Source organism: Misgurnus anguillicaudatus, chromosome 6, assembly GCF_027580225.2.
Source record: "Misgurnus anguillicaudatus chromosome 6, ASM2758022v2, whole genome shotgun sequence".
NCBI classification, from domain to species: domain Eukaryota; kingdom Metazoa; phylum Chordata; class Actinopteri; order Cypriniformes; family Cobitidae; genus Misgurnus; species Misgurnus anguillicaudatus.
In genome coordinates, this window is record NC_073342.2 from 28,128,687 (window position 1) to 28,151,722 (window position 23,036).

General features: G+C 36.9%; 1 protein-coding gene across 1 annotated transcript in view; it reads right to left on the reverse strand.

Moving 5' to 3' along the window:
* LOC141349039 (ankyrin repeat and BTB/POZ domain-containing protein 2-like) overlaps positions 1-22,675 on the reverse strand; it is a 69,944-nt gene extending 47,269 nt beyond the window's left edge. The window contains exons 1-2 of the mRNA XM_073868891.1: positions 22,417-22,675; positions 21,379-22,257 (exon numbers count right to left, since the gene is read on the reverse strand). Of these exons, the coding sequence (XP_073724992.1) occupies positions 21,379-22,234 (856 nt within the window). The 5' untranslated portion in view covers positions 22,235-22,257; positions 22,417-22,675. The remainder of the gene's footprint in view (positions 1-21,378; positions 22,258-22,416) is intronic.
* Between the last annotated feature and the right edge of the window lie 361 nt (positions 22,676-23,036).

Sequence of the window (23,036 nt, forward strand, 5' to 3'; positions counted from 1 at the left end):
AACTCGAATGACCTGCTAAACGGGAATCAGTCTTCAGATATTTTAAAATAGTAAGGAACCAAAGCAAGTTTAGACAAAGCTGAACAACGGCACATTAACTGAAATACAAAAAAAGTTAAACAAACAATATAAAAAAAGAAACCTGGTGGTCCAGGAGAATAACAAATCAGCTCAACCCTTCTCCCCTTTCTCTACTCGCCACAGTGGGCCTGATGGGAAGGGGGTGGCATGTTAGGGGGTTTCTTTTCCATCACCCCTCCTCCACTAACTCTTGATCCCTTGGCAATTCACCCTCCAGAACCCCACCCACCCCACGTCTCCAACTTGGAATAAGCTCGGCATGATGCAATGGGACACCACCACAGCCTCCTGAAACACCTTATCGCATTGATCATGAAGACGTGGCTGGAGGCCAGAAGGTCTCTGTGATCTCAAGACTACATCTAGACACCAGCCTAAAGCTTACCAATTAGGATCCCGTCATTCTCCAATACCCAGGCCAAATTTGTCGGCTAACAGGCTCAAACTAATTTTGATTATCATTGGTTTTGTAACGCTAATTCTAGTTAGTCAGCTTGCAACACATTGTCTTCCATGATAAACGTTATTCGGATGACACACTCATCTTGCCTGGTTTAAGGAGTGCACGTTGCCGTTGCATAACTTCTAGTGAACATCTAAAGTAAACATATCATGCATTCTGATAAATAACCGCCATCCTTTTTTGGAGCTACACCTGCCCCGGTCCCATCATGTGGATCCAGCTGTCATCAGTACAGGTGCCTCTTGGACGGTGACATTCTTGAACGAAAACTATTCCACACATAACCCCCAACCATCACAAACAAACACACCAGGGTAAACACAGGCATGCTCATTCAAATACCACTGTGTGACCACACCCCCCCTCCTGGATACAGAACCGAGGGGAAGGAAACAGGCTCGAGTCCCAGAGGAACCTTGTACTGCTTTTCCTCCAGACTGACTTAATGGTGCCGATTAGTTGGGGGAGAGGCACTGAACGAACCAAATTGAGAATCATTATAAAAGAATCTAGATTGGAGACTTTTTACGTTTATTTTTTAATCATCAACATCCCATTAATGCATTAAAGTAGCATCAAGGTTTTGTTCCAGTAAGTCCAGAACAAAACGACACGGCAAGCTGCAACTTCATGCTTGTTCAGGGTTGGCAGCAATAATAAAGCTGTTGCCCGGAGGCCCTTGGGGCCACCCACAGACGCCCCTTTCAGCCACATAACCCAGATGGAAATAGCCCAAAAAAGTCGTTTGGGGAAGGCAGTCTCTCCTAAAACCTACCCATCTGCGTTTGCCGCAAAACACTAAAACCAGGCCTTGAGGCAAGACATATCCCTTTGCAAAAGGCTGTTTGATTCCTAAGGACATTTCTGGAGTGTAGATGGCCATGTTGTAGGCGTTTCCGGGGTAAAGAAGAGGTCAGATGATTTCGCGATGAACATTTTTCCAGTTGAACACGCACTGAAATGGCTTAATAATTATAACATTCTCAGACAACCTAGCGGTCTTTGCAGACACGTGTAGACATCCTTGCCTATTTTGCATCATATTATGTTTGTTTAATGGTTTTATTGAAATTATAAGTTAGCTTTGTTCAAATGACTTATCCACGATATCAACTTAAACTACCCAATCATCTATGTGTTAGTTATACAAAAAACCCCTAAATAAACAGGGTTAGCATCCGTCTATTAATACCGCAGCTAGCGTCTGTGCAAACATCAAGCTCCCTGTTCCAAATTTGTCTTCATTTCCGCCACCCTTCAGACTTGATAATGTGCTAATCGTGCAGCTTACCCAGATGCCCTACATCATTACTTCATAGCTGTTGTTCTTGAATAAACAAAAGACATATGCATAGGATGTAAAGCCTGGTCTGGGAGCTACATGGTGATGTCTCATGGGATTTTAGCCTGGCTTTTTTTCTTACCATGTGTGCGAGTTTGTCTACTGCTTTTCTGACACTGTAATTATCAGTCTTTTCTCCTGGTCCTTTAATAATAGCAGGATGCTGCAACAACGGGGGTGGTGCCCAAAAGCTTAAGATAAGGTTTAAGATAAATGTTGATGGTTAAAAGGGTGATTCTCGCGAAATTAGACTTATGAGGTGTATAAAAAAAATAAATGCAAAGTAAGAGTGTCAAAATAAGAAGCATACAGTTACAGACATCTCTTCATGTACTATTTTGCACATGATTTTAAATGACATCATACAAACCAATTTTGTTGTTGTTTCCACATTTAAGGGGAAAATTGTCATTACCGCTACATGTCCATGACTGGATTTGGGTTCTTTGACATGGAAATATTTATAATTTAAAAATCTAAAAATGAAAAGCTACAGTGCATGTTATACTATAAACATTTACAGTAAAGAAACATGTGGTATTTGGTGATCATTGGTAAATGTAGAGACAATATAAGGAATATAAATGTGTCCAAAACCAATTTTCTCATCCTCCGCAACAATTTTCAACCATTGTTTAAGCCCTTAAGGAACTAACATTTTAAAAAAAGTTTGTTGGAAGGGACATAATTGACCGTGACACTCAAGATGGCTACCAGGTAAGCAGTTCTTATTTTTTCTCTCCAGATAAAAGTTTAAATTTTTTAGTTATCATTACCGAAACAAGAGTTTGTAAATGCATATATTTAATGTAATATCATGTTGCGGTAATGATCATTTTTGATAATGATAATCTAGAAATATTTTTTAAATCCTCTAAAAATAATGGTTGTAGTCAGTTAGACCTTAATCTTATATGTGCCAAAAAAATTGGCTTCAAGGGCTTTTAAAAAAAAATCTGATGCTGGACACCTTTTAAGTCTGGATTTCGTGGGAATCACCCAAAAGTGTCTCTTGATTTAATCCGAAGTGGACAGAAACGTGAGTCGAACGTGTCGTGATTTGATAACCAGAACCACTTTTAGCATAGGTTCATGTTTGTCTAAACACAAACTGTTAACGCTAATGTTTCCTGGACAACAGCAAAGAGACATTTTGCTTAATGTTAAATTATGTTGGGTTTAAATTACAACTAGTGTACCGTACTGTACCCAAGGACATTTGATCCCCAAATTACAGTTCGGAGTTCTTTTGCACGTGGTTAACGCACTTCTCTTGTAGATGTTGGAAAGCAAGACGTGTTAATTGTCTCTCTTTCCTATTTTCGGAGACTGGCTGTGATCAGACAGCACGGGTTCTCACATGGAGCAGGTGATTTCCTTTTCTTTATGTGTGTGTGTTTAGCCGTACAGGATAAACAGACATCTAAAGACCCATCACATATAAAGTTCCTCGCACTTCAACAGGACATAAGACAATGCATCTTTTCCTGCCTCAGTGTTGAAAAACTGCTTTTTCCTTCCTTGCTTTTCCCCGAGAAACCTCTGAAAGTTATTCTCTCCAATTTCCCACGAGTTTCGGTATATTGTTATGAGCGCTTTGTGGTTACTCCATCAGCGGGGTCTGGCAAGAACCTGACCGAAGTCTAATAGGTCTTTCAAAGATGCTTTATAGACTCAATATTCACGCTATGTGAGATAAGCCAAAACTATTATCCATTTGAAAGGTGATAATATTTAAATACTAGGGATACACCCAGTCAGTTTTAGTAACGTAACCTCAGCGGACATATATAAGCAAATGCCTATATTTGTATCATTATACTTTTCAAAGATCCCTAGGACAAAAGTGTCCTAAAAAATGAGAGATTCTTAAAAGTAAAAGTAACCACTGGTAATGAGACATAGCCTTGAACTAGACCCCCTTAAACTACCATCTGTTACGAACTTGCAAACTGGCTTAATGACCATTCAAGACGTAAATGTGGCCAGGGGTTGAGTCTTGGCAGCGCAGCTTAATTCCTCAAGACCAGGATGAAAAATCTTGCGGGCCTAACTATTAGCGTCCGCATGTGTGTGCGTTTGCGAGGGTTAACCCATAGACGTAAGGCTTCGTTCCAAAATGCCGCCCTAAGCCTTTGCGGTTCTCTTCCGAGTCTGAGGGGTTTGGTGATGTAATGCCTCGGGGACTGCTGGGTAGTAGTCAAACAGGGGGCGCTTATGAGCACGTCTTGAACCATTAAATGACAAATGGGACATTATGAATGCAAACAACCAAAGGCAGAAAGTCTCTACCAAGTGTGCCATTTGAAACAGAACCATAAAGCAAAATAGACTTATAGTATGACACACATGCACATGTTTTCCTGGGAAAGCCATCTGCACGTTGCATCTTGTTTTAAATGAATAAAAATGTATGTTGTTTTTGTGCAACAGGTACTGACAAATTTTAGATCTGTTGAAGTCTACAGCTTTCCTGTTAACCACACTTAATAATAACCCAAGCAAATAGATTATTTATAAACTATACATGTTTACAAATGGTAAAAAATCTAGCATTGATAAAAGCTCGAATCCGTATTGACTGCCGCCTGCAGGACAAATCATTATACTTATATATAGCCCAGGCTAGGGCGAGTTCATTAAAGCAGGGTCATAACGATGGCTTTGTCTCAGTTTGAGGCAGACTTGCAGATGTCACCAGTTACACGCAGATGCCACTTCTTTCTTCCGTACATATCCACCAGCACAGCTTGGTTTTATAACCACGGACAAAAGTGTCCAGTCATGAGTCAGTCCCCGGCCAATTAACAGATCAACAGAGAGACACTGAGACGTCAATCACAGAACAAAAGCCTTCATACTATCAGACAAAGAATGAATTAAGAAGCAATTGAGCTCACATTAAGCCTTTTCTTCTGTTTTCAGCACAATTTCACCAAAGAAAACTAAATATAAATTTAATGAAAAGGCTATATTAACTTATATATATATATATATATATATATATATATATATATATATATATATATATATATATATATATATATGAAGAGTTTGGTTCCAAAACGCAATAAACGCCATTTTTGAAAAAAATGAGTTACTGCCAAAATCAGTATTATATCAGGTCAGTAGTTAAAAGTAAATTCTTAATTTTACGCAAAATCCAATATCCGCCGTGTTATTCTGTCATCTTTTCTCCCTTTTTTCCCAAAATGCGACAAACGCCACTCCCACTTTTTTACAGAACGCAATAACTCCATTTCTGATATTACAGCCCACCGTTCACGCAATGTAAACAAGCAATGGCGGACGCGCGTAGTACACGGAGTCCTGGTTTTCCTCATCTACTTTGTACTACGTGATCAACAAACAAAACAAAATAATACTTTAATTGCATCGCTAAACCTGTGATGGTTTTCTGTGATGGGAAAGAAACGTAAGCCATCAGCATCTAATATTTTCCCTGAGAGGCACTCGGGAGACGGGTGCTTGTTCTCCCGACAGCATCAAGCTTCTCATGCTAACACATTGACCCCAGAGGATCTTATGAAAAACTGTACATAATTTTACTCAAAGTCAACGAAAATCGAGCAGGACCAAAAACATTTTACAGTCGATCGCTGTGAAAGACGTTAAGCGAAGACGTCAAGTAACCGCAATGACAGGGTTCTTAATATGACAAAGTAAGTGTTTTGATTAATAACATTAATGTTTCTATTTTTAATAAGTGTGTACAACTAGTCAACTAAATGAATATAACATGGCAAAGATGAATGCACATTTATATAGGCTATTGATTCAATAGATTTATAGCATTTTGAATAAAAACTTGTCATGGATTTATTGCATTTTGTGGAAAAAATAATCCGTTTTTATAATAAATCTTTGAAAATCAACTTATGGATTTGAATTTTTTATGTTTTTATAACCTAAAGATGCTGTGTGAAAGTTTGTAACAGAAAATAGTTGTTTTCATCTTGTCACTTTCTTGGTATAGAAAACACGTTTTTACCAAAATTTGTCAAAATGGATTTATTGCGTTTTGGAACCAAACTCTTCATATATATATCAGCTACAGTAATTTTTGTGATTTACTGTTTTCTACATAAAATCATTCTACATAATGTAAACATACATAATGTATATCCTACATAATGTAATGAATGGAGCTCATCCATGTTTTATAATAAATGTATATATATTTTATATTAGGCTATATATAAATAAAAAATATACATATTTTTTCTTAAAGTTATACCTGCATGTGTGTATTTACATATATATAATAATTACACACAATACACACACAAACTTATAATTATGATTAATCTTTTGACAGATAGAGCGCTAATACAAAACACAAACTTTTATTTTGTATGGAATTAATCGTGATTAAACTTTTGACAGAAAGAGTGCTAATACAAAACACAAACTTTTATTTTGTATGTGATTAATCGTGATTAATCTTTTAACATATGCTGCATTAATACAAAAACAAACTTTTATTTTGTATGAGATTAATCGTGATACATCTTTTGACAGATACTGCGCCCATACAAAACACAAACTTTAATTTTGCATGCGATTAATCGTGATTAATCTTTTAACATACTGCGCTAAAGCAAAAAACAAAAACTTTTATTTCGTATGCGATTAACTGCAATTAATATTTTGACAGATACTGCGCTAATACAAAACACAAACTTTTATTTTGTATATGATTAATCGTGATTAATCTTTTGACAGATACTGCGCTAATACAAAAACAAACTCTTATTTTGTATCCGATTAATCGTGATTAATCTTTTGACATATACTCTGCTGATACAAAACACAAACTTTTATTTTGTATCCGATTAATCGTGATTAATCTTTTGACATATACTGCGCTAATGCAAAACACAAAGTTTTATTTTGTATGCAATTATTCAAAATTAATCTTTTGACTTATACTCTGCTAATACAAAACACAAACTTTTATTTTGTATGTGATTAATCATGATTAATATTTTGACAGATACTACGCTAATACAAAAACAAACTCTTATTTTGTATCCGATTAATCGTGATTAATCTTTTGACATATACTCTGCTGATACAAAACACAAACTTTTATTTTGTATGTGATTAATCGTGATTAATCTTTTGACAGATACTGCGCTAATGCAAAACACAAACTTTTATTTTGTATGTGATTAATCATAATTAATCTTTTGACAGATACTGCCCTAATACAAAATACCAATTTTAATTTTTTATGCAATAAATTGTGATTAATCTTTTGACAGATACAAAACACAAACCTTTATTTTGTATCCGATTAATCGTGATTAATCTTTTGACATATACTCTGCTGATACAAAACACAAACTTTTATTTTGTATGTGATTAATCGTGATTAATCTTTTGACAGATACTGCGCTAATGCAAAACACAAACTTTTACTTTGTATGTGATTAATCATAATTAATCTTTTGATAGATACTGCCCCAATACAAAATACCATTTTTAATTTTTTATGCAATAAATTGTGATTAATCTTTTGACAGATACAAAACACAAACCTTTATTTTGTATCCGATTAATCGTGATTAATCTTTTGACATATTCTCTGCTAATACAAAACACAAACCATTATTATGGAGGGCATTACTCTGTACTAATGGCCAGCTGACTGTACATTCTTCCTTCTGTCTGCATGTACATCTATTATAAAACATGAATGAGCTCCAGTCAATGCTCTTCTGCTCATGTGTGTTTAGTTTTCATTACTACAAATGCAAAGGCAGAGACACCACCTGAGATTGAAGAAATATATTCCTCATGACCACTGAACTTAGCGGACAATAGTTCCTTTTTACGGTTGTCCAGCTGTCCGGGGGTCAAGCTCACAAAAAGATTTATGGCTGAAATCTTCAACATCGAGTCTCAAATTCGCCTGTCCTAAAAGCAAAGTGACCAGGGACTCAAAACAACACTAAAGCTAAATCTGTCTTCAGTCTCAAGCTGTTCCTACAAGCCACCAGGAGAGAATATCTAGAAAATTCAGTTTGTCCCCCACAACAGTAACAGAAACCACAACATGTCTTAACTTGTATACCGTATATAGCTTGAATGCATTGTAAGTCGCTTTGAATCCCAAATGCATAGATGTAACTAAAGTAAATGTGTAAACTGAAATAAACAGTGTTTAAGTGAGCACATTGTCAATGTTAAGGCAGGTATTATCTCTTTCTCTGCCAGTTGTTTCATGCCATGTCTTAATGCCCGCGGGGTGAATTCCTATTCGATTATTTTATTGTAGTTTACAGTGATAGAGATGCCTGTGATGTTTTATATTGCTCAGAATATTTTGTATACTCCTGCCTGGGCACGTTATATAACAAAGCAAAAGATAAAGACAACTGGGGAAATAAAAAATATTCTTTAGAAAATCCCTCAAGGCAAGCTTCATTTAATAAAAGTTGTTTTGTAAGAGCACAGTATGGTTGACTGCAGTTTTTCCTAAATGTAATAATTTTGCTGATTTATTCAGTAAAAAAAACCTGAAACAGTATCATACCTCAGACTGCACACTGTAAAAATATATTTTTGCCCTCAAATTTTTAAGTTTAATACAAGTCAATCTTGACAAGTGATTAGTTGCTGTAACTTATTAAATTAAGTTGAATTTGTTTTAGTTATTATGAACTTAATTTTATAAGTAACAGCAACACATCACTTGCCAAGACTTGTAAATCCTAGCTGATAACACTTAAAAATTTATGTGCAAAAAGATTATAGTGCAATGGGCCTTGTTGTACAAGAAGCTGTTACCCATTTAAATGCAATGGATACAGACATGAGCACTGTGCACATTATCTTAATAAAACCTCTCAGCAGCTATAAAGCTCTTACATCCGTATATATTGACCATTGACTTCATTAAACTTTGATGTAGCTACATTTGTTTTAAAAAGCTTCTTCAGACAAGTAAAATGTAAGATCGCTTATTTGGTTGTCTGCTTCAGGCATTAATATTGGATGTAAGTCTTTTTATACTTTAAAGTTTAATTGTTTATTTAAAGTCTTATTTTTCAATATCAACATATCACATTAGAGATAAAAGACGACATCAAGACATGAATTGCTAGGTTTACCCAAATGTTTTTTTGTTTGTTTAAAATTTTATATTCTGGATTTGTTTCTTACATAAAACTATATTTTAAATGTTAAAAATATACATACAAATTTGGATGGCTCTACACAATTCAAACATTTAATATTAAAGTCAAAATTACTTTCTGCGGTAACTGACAGCACAAAAAATGTAACCTGTTTTTAACCCGCGACATTCCTTCACAAAACATTTAAACATAGTATTTAAAGACGTTTTCACTTTACATAATTACATATTACATTTATTACCCTCATAATAGACTGCCGCAGGGCTAACGTATTATTGTAGACAAAACTCGGAAGAGAGTTAGCATTGATCTTGGGTTAACATTAGACCAAGATGTTATCACGTTTTATTTTGCGACATAAATACCCAGACTCGTGACTTTTAGAGCCTAAAGGGAGGTTGCTAACAAGTTGCAGAATGGGACTACAGACTTTGTTGGAGACTTTAATGGCGCGTTTCCAATCCATTGTACCCCACGGTTTGGTTTGGTTCAGGTCGGGTCAGCTCAACTCACTTTGGCTTGGTTAGCTTTTCCATTGAGTTTAGTATCACCTCGCAGTGGGAGGGATTATAGGCGTGTCGTTATATTTGCGCTCCCTGCTGCTGTATCATACAAGTGAGAGCGTTGTTGGAATGCTAAACATCCCCATACATTCATTTATTACTCAGTCCGCCACAAAATCAAAAATTGACCACCACAAAGATGTTTGCACATCGTGTTTATCACTACCTCTGTATCACATGATGACAGTGTCTGTACAAACACCGGTTGGCGTCGTCAGTCGACGCGCTCCGCTAAGCCTCATTTAAGTTGCATATACACATATAATGCGTATGTGCATTGCGAATGTGCCGCTACAAACTGCAAGTCTGTAAAAAAACTTTTATGGTGTTCCTGGTTCTCAACCTGTGGATGTTTTTCATCGCTAAAGGGAGTTTGGGAACATATAGCAGAGCACAGATGACAACATGTTTGCTCGAGACAGCGCAAGCTAGCATGAAGGTAAAGCTAATCTTTACATAATAGCAATGACGCTGGTAGTGACGATTCTCTCAGACCAATCAGTGATCTAGGTGTTTTCGCGTCACGTTTGGTATCAGCGCGGATCGCTTGGAACCCCAACCGAGGTGGTCCTAAAAAAAGTATTGGGTACTACGTACTGCACCCAATGGAAAAGCTCCCAAAAGTAAGCTGACCTGACCCAAACTAAACCAAACCGTGGGGTACTATGCAATGGAAAACTGCCATAAATGTCATCACCCATGAAGATCTCAAAAACAACGCAACTTGGGGACAATTCCCAACAAAGATTCATGCACCACTTCATGGTGATGACGTTGAACACAATTTGAAAAACTATGAAAGTATGTGGCTGTGCCATAATTTTTTATGCACATATGATTAAAAGAGCACTTATTTAATTACTAAAAAACATTATTTTGTGTATTTGGTATAATGCAATGTGTTTGCGTTGTTTATGGTTCAAAAAATAAATTTTTTGTAGCTCCAGATTTCACTCTCTTCCTGAAACGTACAGATTTAAAAAGCTCTGTGTCCCTGATTGGCCAGCTAATGTATGTTGTGATTGGCCTGAATACGTCTGACATCAGCTGGAAATGTGACGCTTCTTACCATGTTTGAAAGATTCTGTCACAATGCAATGCTAACAGGAGTTAACTTACAAGCTGTGAGTCCAAAGCGGGATGAATTATGATAATGTCGGTCTTGTCTAGATCACCAATCCCAGGAAGTAAACTGTTGCCTACAATCCATGTGTTTGTTGTAGTCTAAGAAAAGAGATTTATGTAGGCAGCCGATAACTCGCGTCATCGTTTACTTTGGGGTTTGTATCGTTTACTTTGGGGTTTGTATCGTTTACTTTGGGTTTTGCATAACGTTAGCAAGTGGCGGCTTGTGACTTCTCTTCCGAGGATGCGTTAATTCAAAAAAAGAGTTCGGATTGTCACATGTGTGGTTCCCTTTTCCAAAATATGTGTCCTGCGTGTGGAGAGATCCTGTGTGCATCACGTGTTTTGTCAAAATAAGTGCCTGGTGCACACGCGTCAAAACCGTTTATGATAAAAGAGACGCTCACATTCCCTAAATACACGCAAGACACTCCCTTAACAGTAAACTCTGATTACGCATGAGATTATGCGAGTATCTGGCAACCCGAGCATCTCTTTTCAAGTTCAAGTTCAAGGCAGCAGGCAATTATTTTGGCATGACACGTGATGCACACACGATGGGCTCTATCTTACACCCGGCGCAATGCAGCGCAATGCGCGACGCAAGTGTCTTTCGCTAGTTTCCACCCTAATTTTCACGTTTAGCGCCGAGTTGTTTAAATAGCAAATGCATTTGCGCCCCTTTTGCGCCCATGGACGTTCTGGTCTGAAAAACGAGGTGTGTTCAGGCGCATTGTTGGCGCGTTGCTATTTTGAGGCAACTAAAATAGACTACCCCATTGACCAACAAAAACCTGGTCTAAAATCTAAAGTCAATGGCGCAATGTGTTTTATGTTATTTAAAGAGCGCATTAGTAATATGCGCCTATAAACGGGACGACAACGCGGTTTTGCTTATCACAAAGTACATGAATGCGCAGCAGCACCAAAATGCTTTTAAATATGAAAGATTAAAGGATTGAATGTAAAATTTATGTCCAGAGACTCAATAATAATCTGAGGACTAATTATGAGACGTTAAAAGGCACAAAGAGCTGCTTCACCTGCAGCCTGGTAAGTAAATAAATGCTTTGCTTTAAACAAATGCATCTGTTTTTAAATGTTTTTAAATGCTACCTCACGGATTTATTGTATATGATGACTCTGTACCTGTGGATATGGTGAGATGAGAAACATTTTTAAGTAATGCTAAAAAAAACTATTTGCTAAAAAACCGCTGTCCAAAGTGCTGAAACGTGAGGAGAGCCGGTTGTAAATTCTTTATCTCCTTTAAAGTATTTTTAGAGTACAAAAATTATCTTACATACTTGTAAATTATTTTTTGATGATATTGGAAAGCTATACATTTAAAGCAATAACAAGCCTGCTTTTTTACTTCCATGACTAAAAGAAAACGGGTTTTAAAGGTTTTAATAAAAAATAACAAGTTCAATACAAGTGAAAAACAACACAATTATTTAACATTAATCTTAAAGGGATACTTCACCGATTTAGCATTCAGCTTTGTATCTGTAGAAACCCGGCAGTATTACTGAATGACCATGTTTCCCTCCATCATTTCCCCCTGAGAGGAGAGATATCTGCATTTTGGTTCTGCAAAAAAGTCCTCCGATGATGCAAAAATCGTCATATTACATCATCGGAGGACTTTTTTGCAGAACCAAAATGCAGATATCTCTCCTCTCAGGGGGAAATGAGGGAGGGAAACATGGTCATTCAGTAATACTGCCGGGTTTCTACAGATACAAAGCTGAATGCTAAATCGGTGAAGTAGCCCTTTAAACTGCAGATCTTTTTCCTCCGCTTAGTTTTTCAGTTTACAAAGTTCGTCATCTAAATAGGGATTAGACATAGCGCCAGCGCGACAGGCTTTTAAAGGGGATGAGAGCTGAGACTCTCATTGGTTTACTGCACGTTACGCCCAAAATACTCCCATTACAATAGAACCAACCCTTTTCGACCATGCGCTCGACGCACAAACCATTTTTCCCGTCGTTAAATTAGCAAAAGTGGATTCGGACACGTCCATTTAGACGTTGCGCTGTGCGCTTTAGACAATGCGCTTAGATCGTTAAAATAGGGCCCGATGTCTCCAAGCGCAGAACACATATTTTGAAATGACGAACCACACACATGACAAGCTACATACATGTTGTGACGAACTTCACATTGTGCGCTTCAAAAAAAGAAGTCACCAGCCGCCACTGACGTTAGCATGTACTAATACACACACACACACACCAAAAGAAATGTAAATTTGTGATTTGGACAATTGGTGCTCTTTAATCTCGGTTCTTCGTTTATTATGGATAAATAATAAGTTTGTTAAATACATGATGATAATCTTCATGGTATGCAAGACATTCCGAAAAGTCAAGTGACGTCAATGTTTGAACTATAATTAATAAGTCATTTCCAAACATTAAATAACGGTAAAAGCATCCAAAAGTAATATTTATAAAAGGAATTAGCTAAACACTGCAGCATGAGTTTCAATGTTTATTACAAAATGACAGCATGTTAACATTGCTAACCGTCAGTATGAGCAAAAGAAAGTCACCAATAATGTTTGTTAACATTATTATTGAACATTATTAAAAAGCATTTGACAAGTTTTCATGAGCTATTTATAAAGTTACAAGAGTACAGAATTATCTTCGGAAGCTATTTTAGCTTTGTTTGCTGAGCTAAAGGATCCACCTGTTTATCTCTCTCTCTCTCTCTCTCTCTCTCTCTCTCTCTCTCTCTCTCTCTCTCTCTCTCTCTCTCTCTCTCCAACTCTTTGCAGTGAAATTATTCCTCCATCACTCAGTTTTTCCCTTCTTGACGTTCCAAAGCTGGAAAAAGCAAGACAGCCATTTCTTTTCACAATTCACCCCAAAGTTAAACTCCTGCATGTGTCATGGTTGGCCGTTTTCCATCACTACCCCTGATTTCCTGTCTGGGGTCAGGGTTGCCATGGTGACGGGCAGGAGGATTGACCTTTGCTGGCGCAATCACATTATCCGTAACCGAATCGTACCCGTGTGTGATCGTCCCCACTCCCCTGCTGGTCTGCACTCACACTGCACTTTACGATCCGTACCCAAGTACGCTAACGTCATTAAAAGATGCGTATTTTTGAAGAAAATTGGAAGATATGCGCAATGGAGTAAATCATGTATTGCTGGATGCCAGAAAACAATGCCATGTGCTCAACAGCCTTTTCATTCCCTAAGATACATCTAATAATTTCATACAGCCTCCAGCTGTGACACACAGGCACTTATTTTTTCCTTAAATCTGCTGATGCTGTCGTCGCACTTTTCCAAGTTCCTGTATCTCGATTGATTTCAATCTTTGACATGATCTTACTCGATATTAAAGATATTGGTAACACTTTACTTGAAGCGGTGTTCATAAGACATGACATGACATCTTCATAATCATGACATGAGAAGTGTCATGAACATGAAGGAGATTTTATCCATGTTTATGACAACTGTGTCATTTGTTCAGTTATGTCACTTTTAATGCAAAGATGACATTGTTTGAGATGTCCTTGTTATGACAACTTGACATAAACCAATACAACATAACTTATCATAAACCTGTCATAAACATGACAATAATTATCAAACTTAAGAAACTAAGAAGCGATGTTTTTTTTGTGCTAACTGTTTTCATCGATATGGCCCCAACGCTGCATGGCTTAACCCAAACTGTTTTCATTTAATTTTAAGTGAATCTGTCTCCAAAACAATAACATATAATTTTATCAATTTTGATTATTATTAATACTAGATGACTGATTTTATTTCTCTAACACCTGGAGGAAACGTAAAAAACATTATGAAGAATATTATGACGCTGTTTTAAAACTATTTGACAGAGTATTAACACTTAATGAGATTTTAATGACAAATTTTATTTTTACCATCGTAGTTGAGGTCAAGAAAAATGTTCATGGCGCTATAATAAAATATTTGACAGAGTATTAATACTTAAAATTTGTCATTAAAATGTCATTATTTTTACCACCATAGTTGAGGTCAAGAAAAATGTTCATGGCGCTATAATAAAACTATTTGACAGAGTATTAACACTTAATGACATTTTAATGACAAATTTTATTTTTACCATCGTAGTTGAGGTCAAGAAAAATATTCATGGCGCTATAATAAAACTATTTGACAGAGTAATAATACTTAAAATTTGTCATTAAAATGTCATTATTTTTACCACCATAGAGGAGGTCAAGAAAAATGTTCATGGCGCTATAATAAAACTATTTGACAGAGTATAACACTTAATGACATTTTAATGACAAATTTTATTTTTACCATCGTAGTTGAGGTCAAGAAAAATATTCATGGCGCTATAATTAAACTATTTGACAGAGTATTAATACTTAAAATTTGTCATTAAAATGTCATTATTTTTACCACCGTAGTTGAGGTCAAGAAAAATATTCATGATGCTGTTATAAAACTATTTGACAGAGTATTAAAGGTGGGGTGCATGATTTTTGAAAAACCAAAGCAAATCAGCAGTAAGGGGTGTGTCTACTAACCAACTTTGTTGCCTGGGTTGCGTATGTGTGGGTCGGGTCTATCTAAAGAAGACCAGTTTCTATTGGGGTAGGGGCATGTTTGTTAAGGTGATTTCAAATGTCAATATTGGCTTACAGAGATCATGCACCCCGCCTTTAATACTTTGACATTTGAATGACAAATTCAATTTGTTTCAATGGTAAAAAAGTGGTTAGTTATATTGTCATGACAAATTATAATGTATTGGTTAATGTCAAGTTTTCACACTGCAAAAAATGATTTTCTGCATAAAACAAGCAAAAAAAATCTGCCAATGAGGTAAGCAAAAAATCTTAAACATTTTTCTTAACTCTTTCCCCGCCATTGACGAGATATCTCGTCAATCAAAAGAAAACGTTTCCCCGCCAATGATGAGTATTTCCGTCTTCCCGGAAAGACCCGGAAGTATTGCCCTATGGCAAGCTGCTGGATGTCCGTGTCTGTTTTAAAGATTGCTCTGAATGGGATCTCTATGAAAAGTCCGTCACAAAAATGGAATTATCTCAGCTTTTTGCTCAAAATGTGGTGTTTTTGCAGAAACCCATATTCAAAAGCTGATTACAAAAGAACTGCTGAAGGTAGGATGAAACTTTTTTTTTTTTTTTTTGAAAGCAGAGGGTCTGTTCTTTCATTTGGTATATTGTATGTTTATATATTTGAAGAAGAACATTTTCTGGAAGGCATTAAACTTTTGTGAAAAACATGAAAAACGCTGGCGCTGGCTGGCAACTTTTTAACAAAAAGCTGGCGGTGAAAGAGTTAAAGACTAAATTCAAGAAAAATTTACTTACCCCATTGGCAGATTATTTTGGCTGGTTTAATGCACAAAATCACTTAAATTTGATATTTTTGGTCTTAAAACTAGACTAATTTTCTTGGGTCATTTTGCTCAAGAAAAAGCATCTTAATTTAAGAATTGTTTGATAAATTTTACTGAAAACAAGACAAAAATACCAATTATTTTTTTTCTTAAAAATTATTTTTTGCAGTGCATAAAGACATCTCAAACAATGTCATCTTAGCATTAAAAATGACAAAATGACACTTAACGACAAGCATTAAATCTCCTTCATGTTCATGACACGTGTCATGTCAGCCTTATGAACACCCCTTCAAGTAAAGTGTTACCAAGATATTAAGGTTATATTTTAAGTTATATTATAAGTTCTAATAGTTTATGTAGAAAAACAAAAAAAAATTACTTGAGCTGGACTGAGTAACCTTTATTGGAGTTAGCGGATTATTAGCTTAGCAATATGCTAACGTCAAACTCTAACAGAATCAATTGTAAGTTGAGTCTTTCATGTGCTTCCCATAACTCTAATGACTTGACATATATTATTAAAAAAGATGAAAGTAAATCGAAACAAATCCTTTTAATGGATTTCCCATACATTTAATGTTGCCTTTATATGTTTGAACCCCCACTTATGCTACAGTACACCATTCAGGGACTCTTTTAGCTAGCAGACATCTGAGTTACTTCTACAGCTGGGTCTTTGGTTTTGGCTGGAAATGGCATGTTACCATTGACCGTGCAAGACGGTGTTTTCCCTATTACTGCCATCCTAAATCCAAAAACCATAACCTCACTCCCTGCTCGAGACACAAGTGCACTGGCCCGCAAGGTCCATACTAAAAAAGTAACTATGAAAGTATATTTTAAGGCTGAATTTTTCCACCATCACGGTCGCCATTAAACAACAGCAAAACCATAAATCCAAGTGTAGTCCATCCTGCTTTGCTCATGGGAACAAACATCAGAAAAAAAGATCTCTTTAGTATCTAAGTTGTTTCTTTTGGAAAGCAATGAGATCAAATGGAGAACATATGGATGTTCATTTCTTACTTGACGTCAATGGTTGCCATTAATATAGAAAGACAAAAGACAAAGTTGTGATACTTAAAGTAAACATAACTGAGAACTCCATTAAGTCTTCCGAACTATGAGAAAGCAACAAAATTTTCCTTTGGGAAAAGATGAGGATCAGTTCGTGTCCAACTCTAGATTAGGCTTACAGATGTCAACCTAGCCAAGGAGAGCAAATGTCTTTATTCAGGAGTAAAGAATGAAGATTTTTTCGACGTGAATCAATAAATCAATCACACGCACTGCAATTATCTGTGATAGAACCGTGATGCTTCGGTCCACCTCTTGACCCTCATATTCACTGGATTTTAAATGGCATGTTGGTACAGTGGGTGCCTTGTTAAAGCATGTGTGCCCACAGAAACGGCTCCAGGAAAGAAGGACTAAAGTAAACAGAAAAGAGTGTGTGTGAGAGAAAGTGGGAGTGACTCGACTTGGCCAAGAAAAGTCGGCCTTAAAGATTTCCAGATGTGGGGCTAGTTGGCAGATGATAGAGAAGAACTTTTGTAGCAAAGCGACTGTGAATGATCTTCTTCTGAAAGTCCCTACTCATGTAGTTTTGTGTTCAGGAAACATAGGCTACTTCTTCCAATTCAGAAGTACACCTTTTTTCTACCTTAAATCAACCTTATTGTGACATATTAGTCGCTGAATAAAATTAAAGTGTATTTAATGAGTTCAAATGTAGTTTTAGTCCCTACTCATCTAGTCTTGTGTTCAGGAAACATACTTCTTCCAATGCAGAAGTACACCTTTTTTCTACCTTAAATCAACCTTATTGTGACATATTAGTCGCTGAATAAAATTAAAGTGTATTTAATGAGTTCAAATGTAGTTTTAGTCCCTACTCATCTAGTCTTGTGTTCAGGAAACATACTTCTTCCAATGCAGAAGTACACCTTTTTTCTACCTTAAATCAACCTTATTGTGACATATTAGTCGCTGAATACAATTAAAGTGTATTTAATGACTTCAAATGTAGTTTTAGTCCCTACTCATCTAGTCTTGTGTTCAGGAAACATACTTCTTCCAATGCAGAAGTACACCTTTTTTCTACCTTAAATCAACCTTATTGTGACATATTAGTCGCTGAATACAATTAAAGTGTATTTAATGACTTCAAATGTAGTTTTAGTCCCTACTCATCTAGTCTTGTGATCAGGAAACTTACTTCTTCCAATGCAGAAGTACACCTTTTTTCTACCTTAAATCAACCTTATTGTGACATATTAGTCGCTGAATAAAATTAAAGTGTATTTAATGAGTTCAAATGTAGTTTTAGTCCCTACTCATCTAGTCTTGTGTTCAGGAAACATACTTCTTCCAATGCAGAAGTACACCTTTTTTCTACCTTAAATCAACCTTATTGTGACATATTAGTCGCTGAATAAAATTAAAGTGTATTTAATGAGTTCAAATGTAGTTTTAGTCCCTACTCATGTAGTCTTGTGTTCAGGAAACATACTTCTTCCAATGCAGAAGTACACCTTTTTTCTACCTTAAATCAACCTTATTGTGACATATTAGTCGCTGAATAAAATTAAAGTGTATTTAATGAGTTCAAATGTAGTTTTAGTCCCTACTCATCTAGTCTTGTGTTCAGGAAACATACTTCTTCCAATGCAGAAGTACACCTTTTTTCTACCTTAAATCAACCTTATTGTGACATATTAGTCGCTGAATAAAATGTAAGTGTATTTAATGAGTTCAAATGTAGTTTTAGTCCCTACTCATCTAGTCTTGTGTTCAGGAAACATACTTCTTCCAATGCAAAAGTCCACCTTTTTTCTACCTTAAATCAACCTTATTGTGACATATTAGTCGCTGAATAAAATGTAAGTGTATTTAATGAGTTCAAATGTAGTTTTAGTCCCTACTCATGTAGTCTTGTGTTCAGGAAACATACTTCTTCCAATGCAGAAGTACACCTTTTTTCTACCTTAAATCAACCTTATTGTGACATATTAGTCGCTGAATAAAATTAAAGTGTATTTAATGAGTTCAAATGTAGTTTTAGTCCCTACTCATCTAGTCTTGTGTTCAGGAAACATACTTCTTCCAATGCAGAAGTACACCTTTTTTCTACCTTAAATTAACCTTATTGTGACATATTAGTCGCTGAATAAAATGTAAGTGTATTTAATGAGTTCAAATGTAGTTTTAGTCCCTACTCATCTAGTCTTGTGTTCAGGAAACATACTTCTTCCAATGCAAAAGTCCACCTTTTTTCTACCTTAAATCAACCTTATTGTGACATATTAGTCGCTGAATAAAATGTAAGTGTATTTAATGAGTTCAAATGTAGTTTTAGTCCCTACTCATGTAGTCTTGTGTTCAGGAAACATACTTCTTCCAATGCAGAAGTACACCTTTTTTCTACCTTAAATCAACCTTATTGTGACATATTAGTCGCTGAATAAAATTAAAGTGTATTTAATGAGTTCAAATGTAGTTTTAGTCCCTACTCATCTAGTCTTGTGTTCAGGAAACATACTTCTTCCAATGCAGAAGTACACCTTTTTTCTACCTTAAATTAACCTTATTGTGACATATTAGTCGCTGAATAAAATTAAAGTGTATTTAATGAGTTCAAATGGAGTTTTAGTGGGAATTGATTTATGGTAAAAAAGGAAGAAGGTCTTGACGACATCAGCAATAAAGAAAAGTACTTTGAGAGGCGGGGCAAGTTATTGAATTTTAAATGCGCATTGATGAATCGTGCATAATAGGACCAGAAACCTTTCAAAAAAGTTAACTGGGTTAAATGATACTTTGTGTTGGCCTTAATGTTCACGCATGATTTATCCGTGCATATTATTCAAAATAAGAAAATAACATTCATGTATTTTAATTATTTATAACATTTGTTTTGGATGCGACACTCACTATTCTCTATAGATGCAAGTCCCCTCCCTTTATTTTCTTAATTATTCAAAAATAAATCACAAAACAAAAGTACTGGTTGACTTTAAAAGACACAGGCATCCAAAGCTATCCACATGACAATCGTCACATTGCACAATGCATATAAAAGTGCACTGATGTGTGTCACGATAGGAGTGTTTCCAAAAAGTTCTCACGTTCGACAATGGCCAACAAAAGCATTATGAGCAATCTGGGAGTGAGCTGGTTTGCGTAACCAAGTGCCACTTTATGAAAGTGCACTGACTCACTAAAGCCACAGTGAAGGTGTACCAGTGCGATTGCACCACACCTGAGAAAGAGAGGAAATGAGGACCGTTCATCAAAATAGAAACGGCACACAAGTGCACACGCTGCAGTTTATTAACCTGGCCATCCTGAAAGTGCATTGATCCAGTTGGTCGATACAAACGGACCTAGTTTAATGCCCTCATGGGCATCTTAAAGTAAGAAAGCCGCTTAAGGTTTGAGCAGAAAGCTGAGAGGATCTTGGCCTTTAGGTTGCGTAGCCTAAATATTGCACCCGAATGAATCTGAGTATGTTTGCTGCTTTGGAGATCACATCTATGGTCAAAAAACCACTTCTGCTTTTAATTTTAGTGACAGGAAGTTATGTACAATGAGTTAACTGATTTCACTATAAACCACCAATGCAATGTGTTTTGGATGCAATTGCAAGGAGAGATGTGCAATTACTTTTCTAAGCAGATAGACTTGTGAATTCCCATAATACCCTATACAGTACTCTGTGGCATCGTGCCAGCAAATCTGGTTTGTTTTGATATGCTGAACATATATAAGTAGTGTTGAGCCAATTACATATCAGTATAAAATGCAGACAATATAAAAACCACTTATTCTTCCACGCTTTTTTGGGAAGTTGGACAGCCCAAGTGGGAAACAAACTTTTTTTGGATGCTTGTAAAAACAACCCTAGCTAGATGATGCTGGTAAACCACAGACAAATGAAAATTACAATGCAGGTCTAGATGATGGAGAAGCTGGTGGGGAGCAGGACGTTCTCACAGATGGAGGACATGATTTGGGCAAACAGGGACCCATTATTTAAGTGTATAATACGTAGTATGGAGTACACCAATTTATCACAACCAATGAATTTTTTTTTTAAAGAATGAATTTTAGTTCCCCCTTAGGTCACAAAGGTGTCCAAGCAGAGGAACCACAGGTGTAAAGTCTCTTTCCATAAACAATATATCCACTGTGGTATAATTTCAAACATTACCAGAAGGAAAAAAATAATAAACCAACACTTACCATTGGCGTTTTTCCCACATATGAGATGTTCATAGTGTTGTAGGACTCCCCACAGCTCCGCGTCATTATTGATGACTCCCTCCAGCGCATCCGCCGTCAGGACGCATCCCGGGGTTGCGCTGTCCCTCTCAGCCATCATCACGCGCACGCCCACCTCCTCCACGAGCGCCTCCATGCACGCGGTCAGACAGATAGCCGCGTACTCATGGATGCGCACCGAGATGCGCGTGTCCACCATCCAGCGGAAAAAGCGTCCGACGGAGAAGTTAAGCCCACACCGGGCTGACTTCCCCTTGCGCAATAGCTCTCCTGCGCTCATATTGTACATAGATATTGCCTTTACGGTCGCCGAGACGCAATGGTCAGCCAGTGCCCAACTGAGCACCAGTCGGATCGCGCTTTGGATCTCGAACCGGGTGCATTTACAGTGCATGACGCTGAGCCTTTGCGCCTCTCTGGAAATGCGGATGAGCGCCCTGCGCATCAGGGTTGACAACCTGCGCACAGCCTCCGCGGAGAGCGAAGCGCCCTTTCCCGTGCCTTTACGCACGACCCTCCTCACGTCCTCCTCCGTCCACGGAAACTCCTCGAGGTCGGGTAAACGGGGACACTTTGAGAAAATGTCCTCTGGGTCCTCGGGGAGAACCGTGTTCACCGTATCCCAGCTGTTGTTGCGGCTGTTCATGGACCCGGAGTAGTACCGCCAGTTCCCCCGGTGAGGGGTGTTCATGAACGCCTGCGAGTTTGACTTGGAAGAGGACAGGCTTAAAGATTTACACGAGTCCCCTGCTCCATAGCCAGAGTCCAAAGTCAAATCCTCTAAAGTTTTCATGTTCGCGTTGTTTATTCCTGCCATGGTTCTTGGTTTTTAAAGGGAACCTGAAAGCGCAGGAGAAACTCAAGCTGGTTCTACTGGTTCAGTTTCTCTTTGACATTTATGTAGCACTTTAATACAGACCAAAACACGCTGGTGTGTTCATTTGAAGTTTAAAAACTTTACATTTTCTTGAAAAGAGAATGCTTGGAAAGCTTGCTTACCTCACCAAATGCCCATTCCCAAGAAAGTACGCAAGAGTTGCTCGTGTATTATTATTATCCAGTTCTTGTAAATAAACGATTGAACTGGAGTGAAAGTTTAGGCATTAAATCCATCAATATGGTGTAAATAAGAGGCCAGATCGATCGGCGGGATGTAATGTGAACTATTTTTACGATAAATGCGCTAAAATGATCCAGGAATAGCGATGTTCACATATCACGCTACCCGCCTCCTCTTACTGGAAACTATAGACTGAACTGAACTAAAAGTGTGAGGAGAGTAGTGGTGTTCGATTCGCGAATCAATTTCTTTGAACGACTCATTTGAACGGATTCACTAGGATGTGATTTACTCCATCTCCATCAACAATATACAGTGTATAATCTAATATAATGTTAATCTTAATTCAAATGTATTTTATTAGAAATAAATAAAATAATGATCTAGGAAAAGTTTTGAACGAGGACCAACCGATGAATTGTTTAAAGCAGTTCATTTAAATGAGTTGACTGTACGATAAGATTCAGTGCGTAAAAGACTCATCAGAAGTGAATCACAGTGAACTCATCTGTCTAGGAATGTTCTTATTTATGTTTTACGGATTTGTATGCTTATTAGG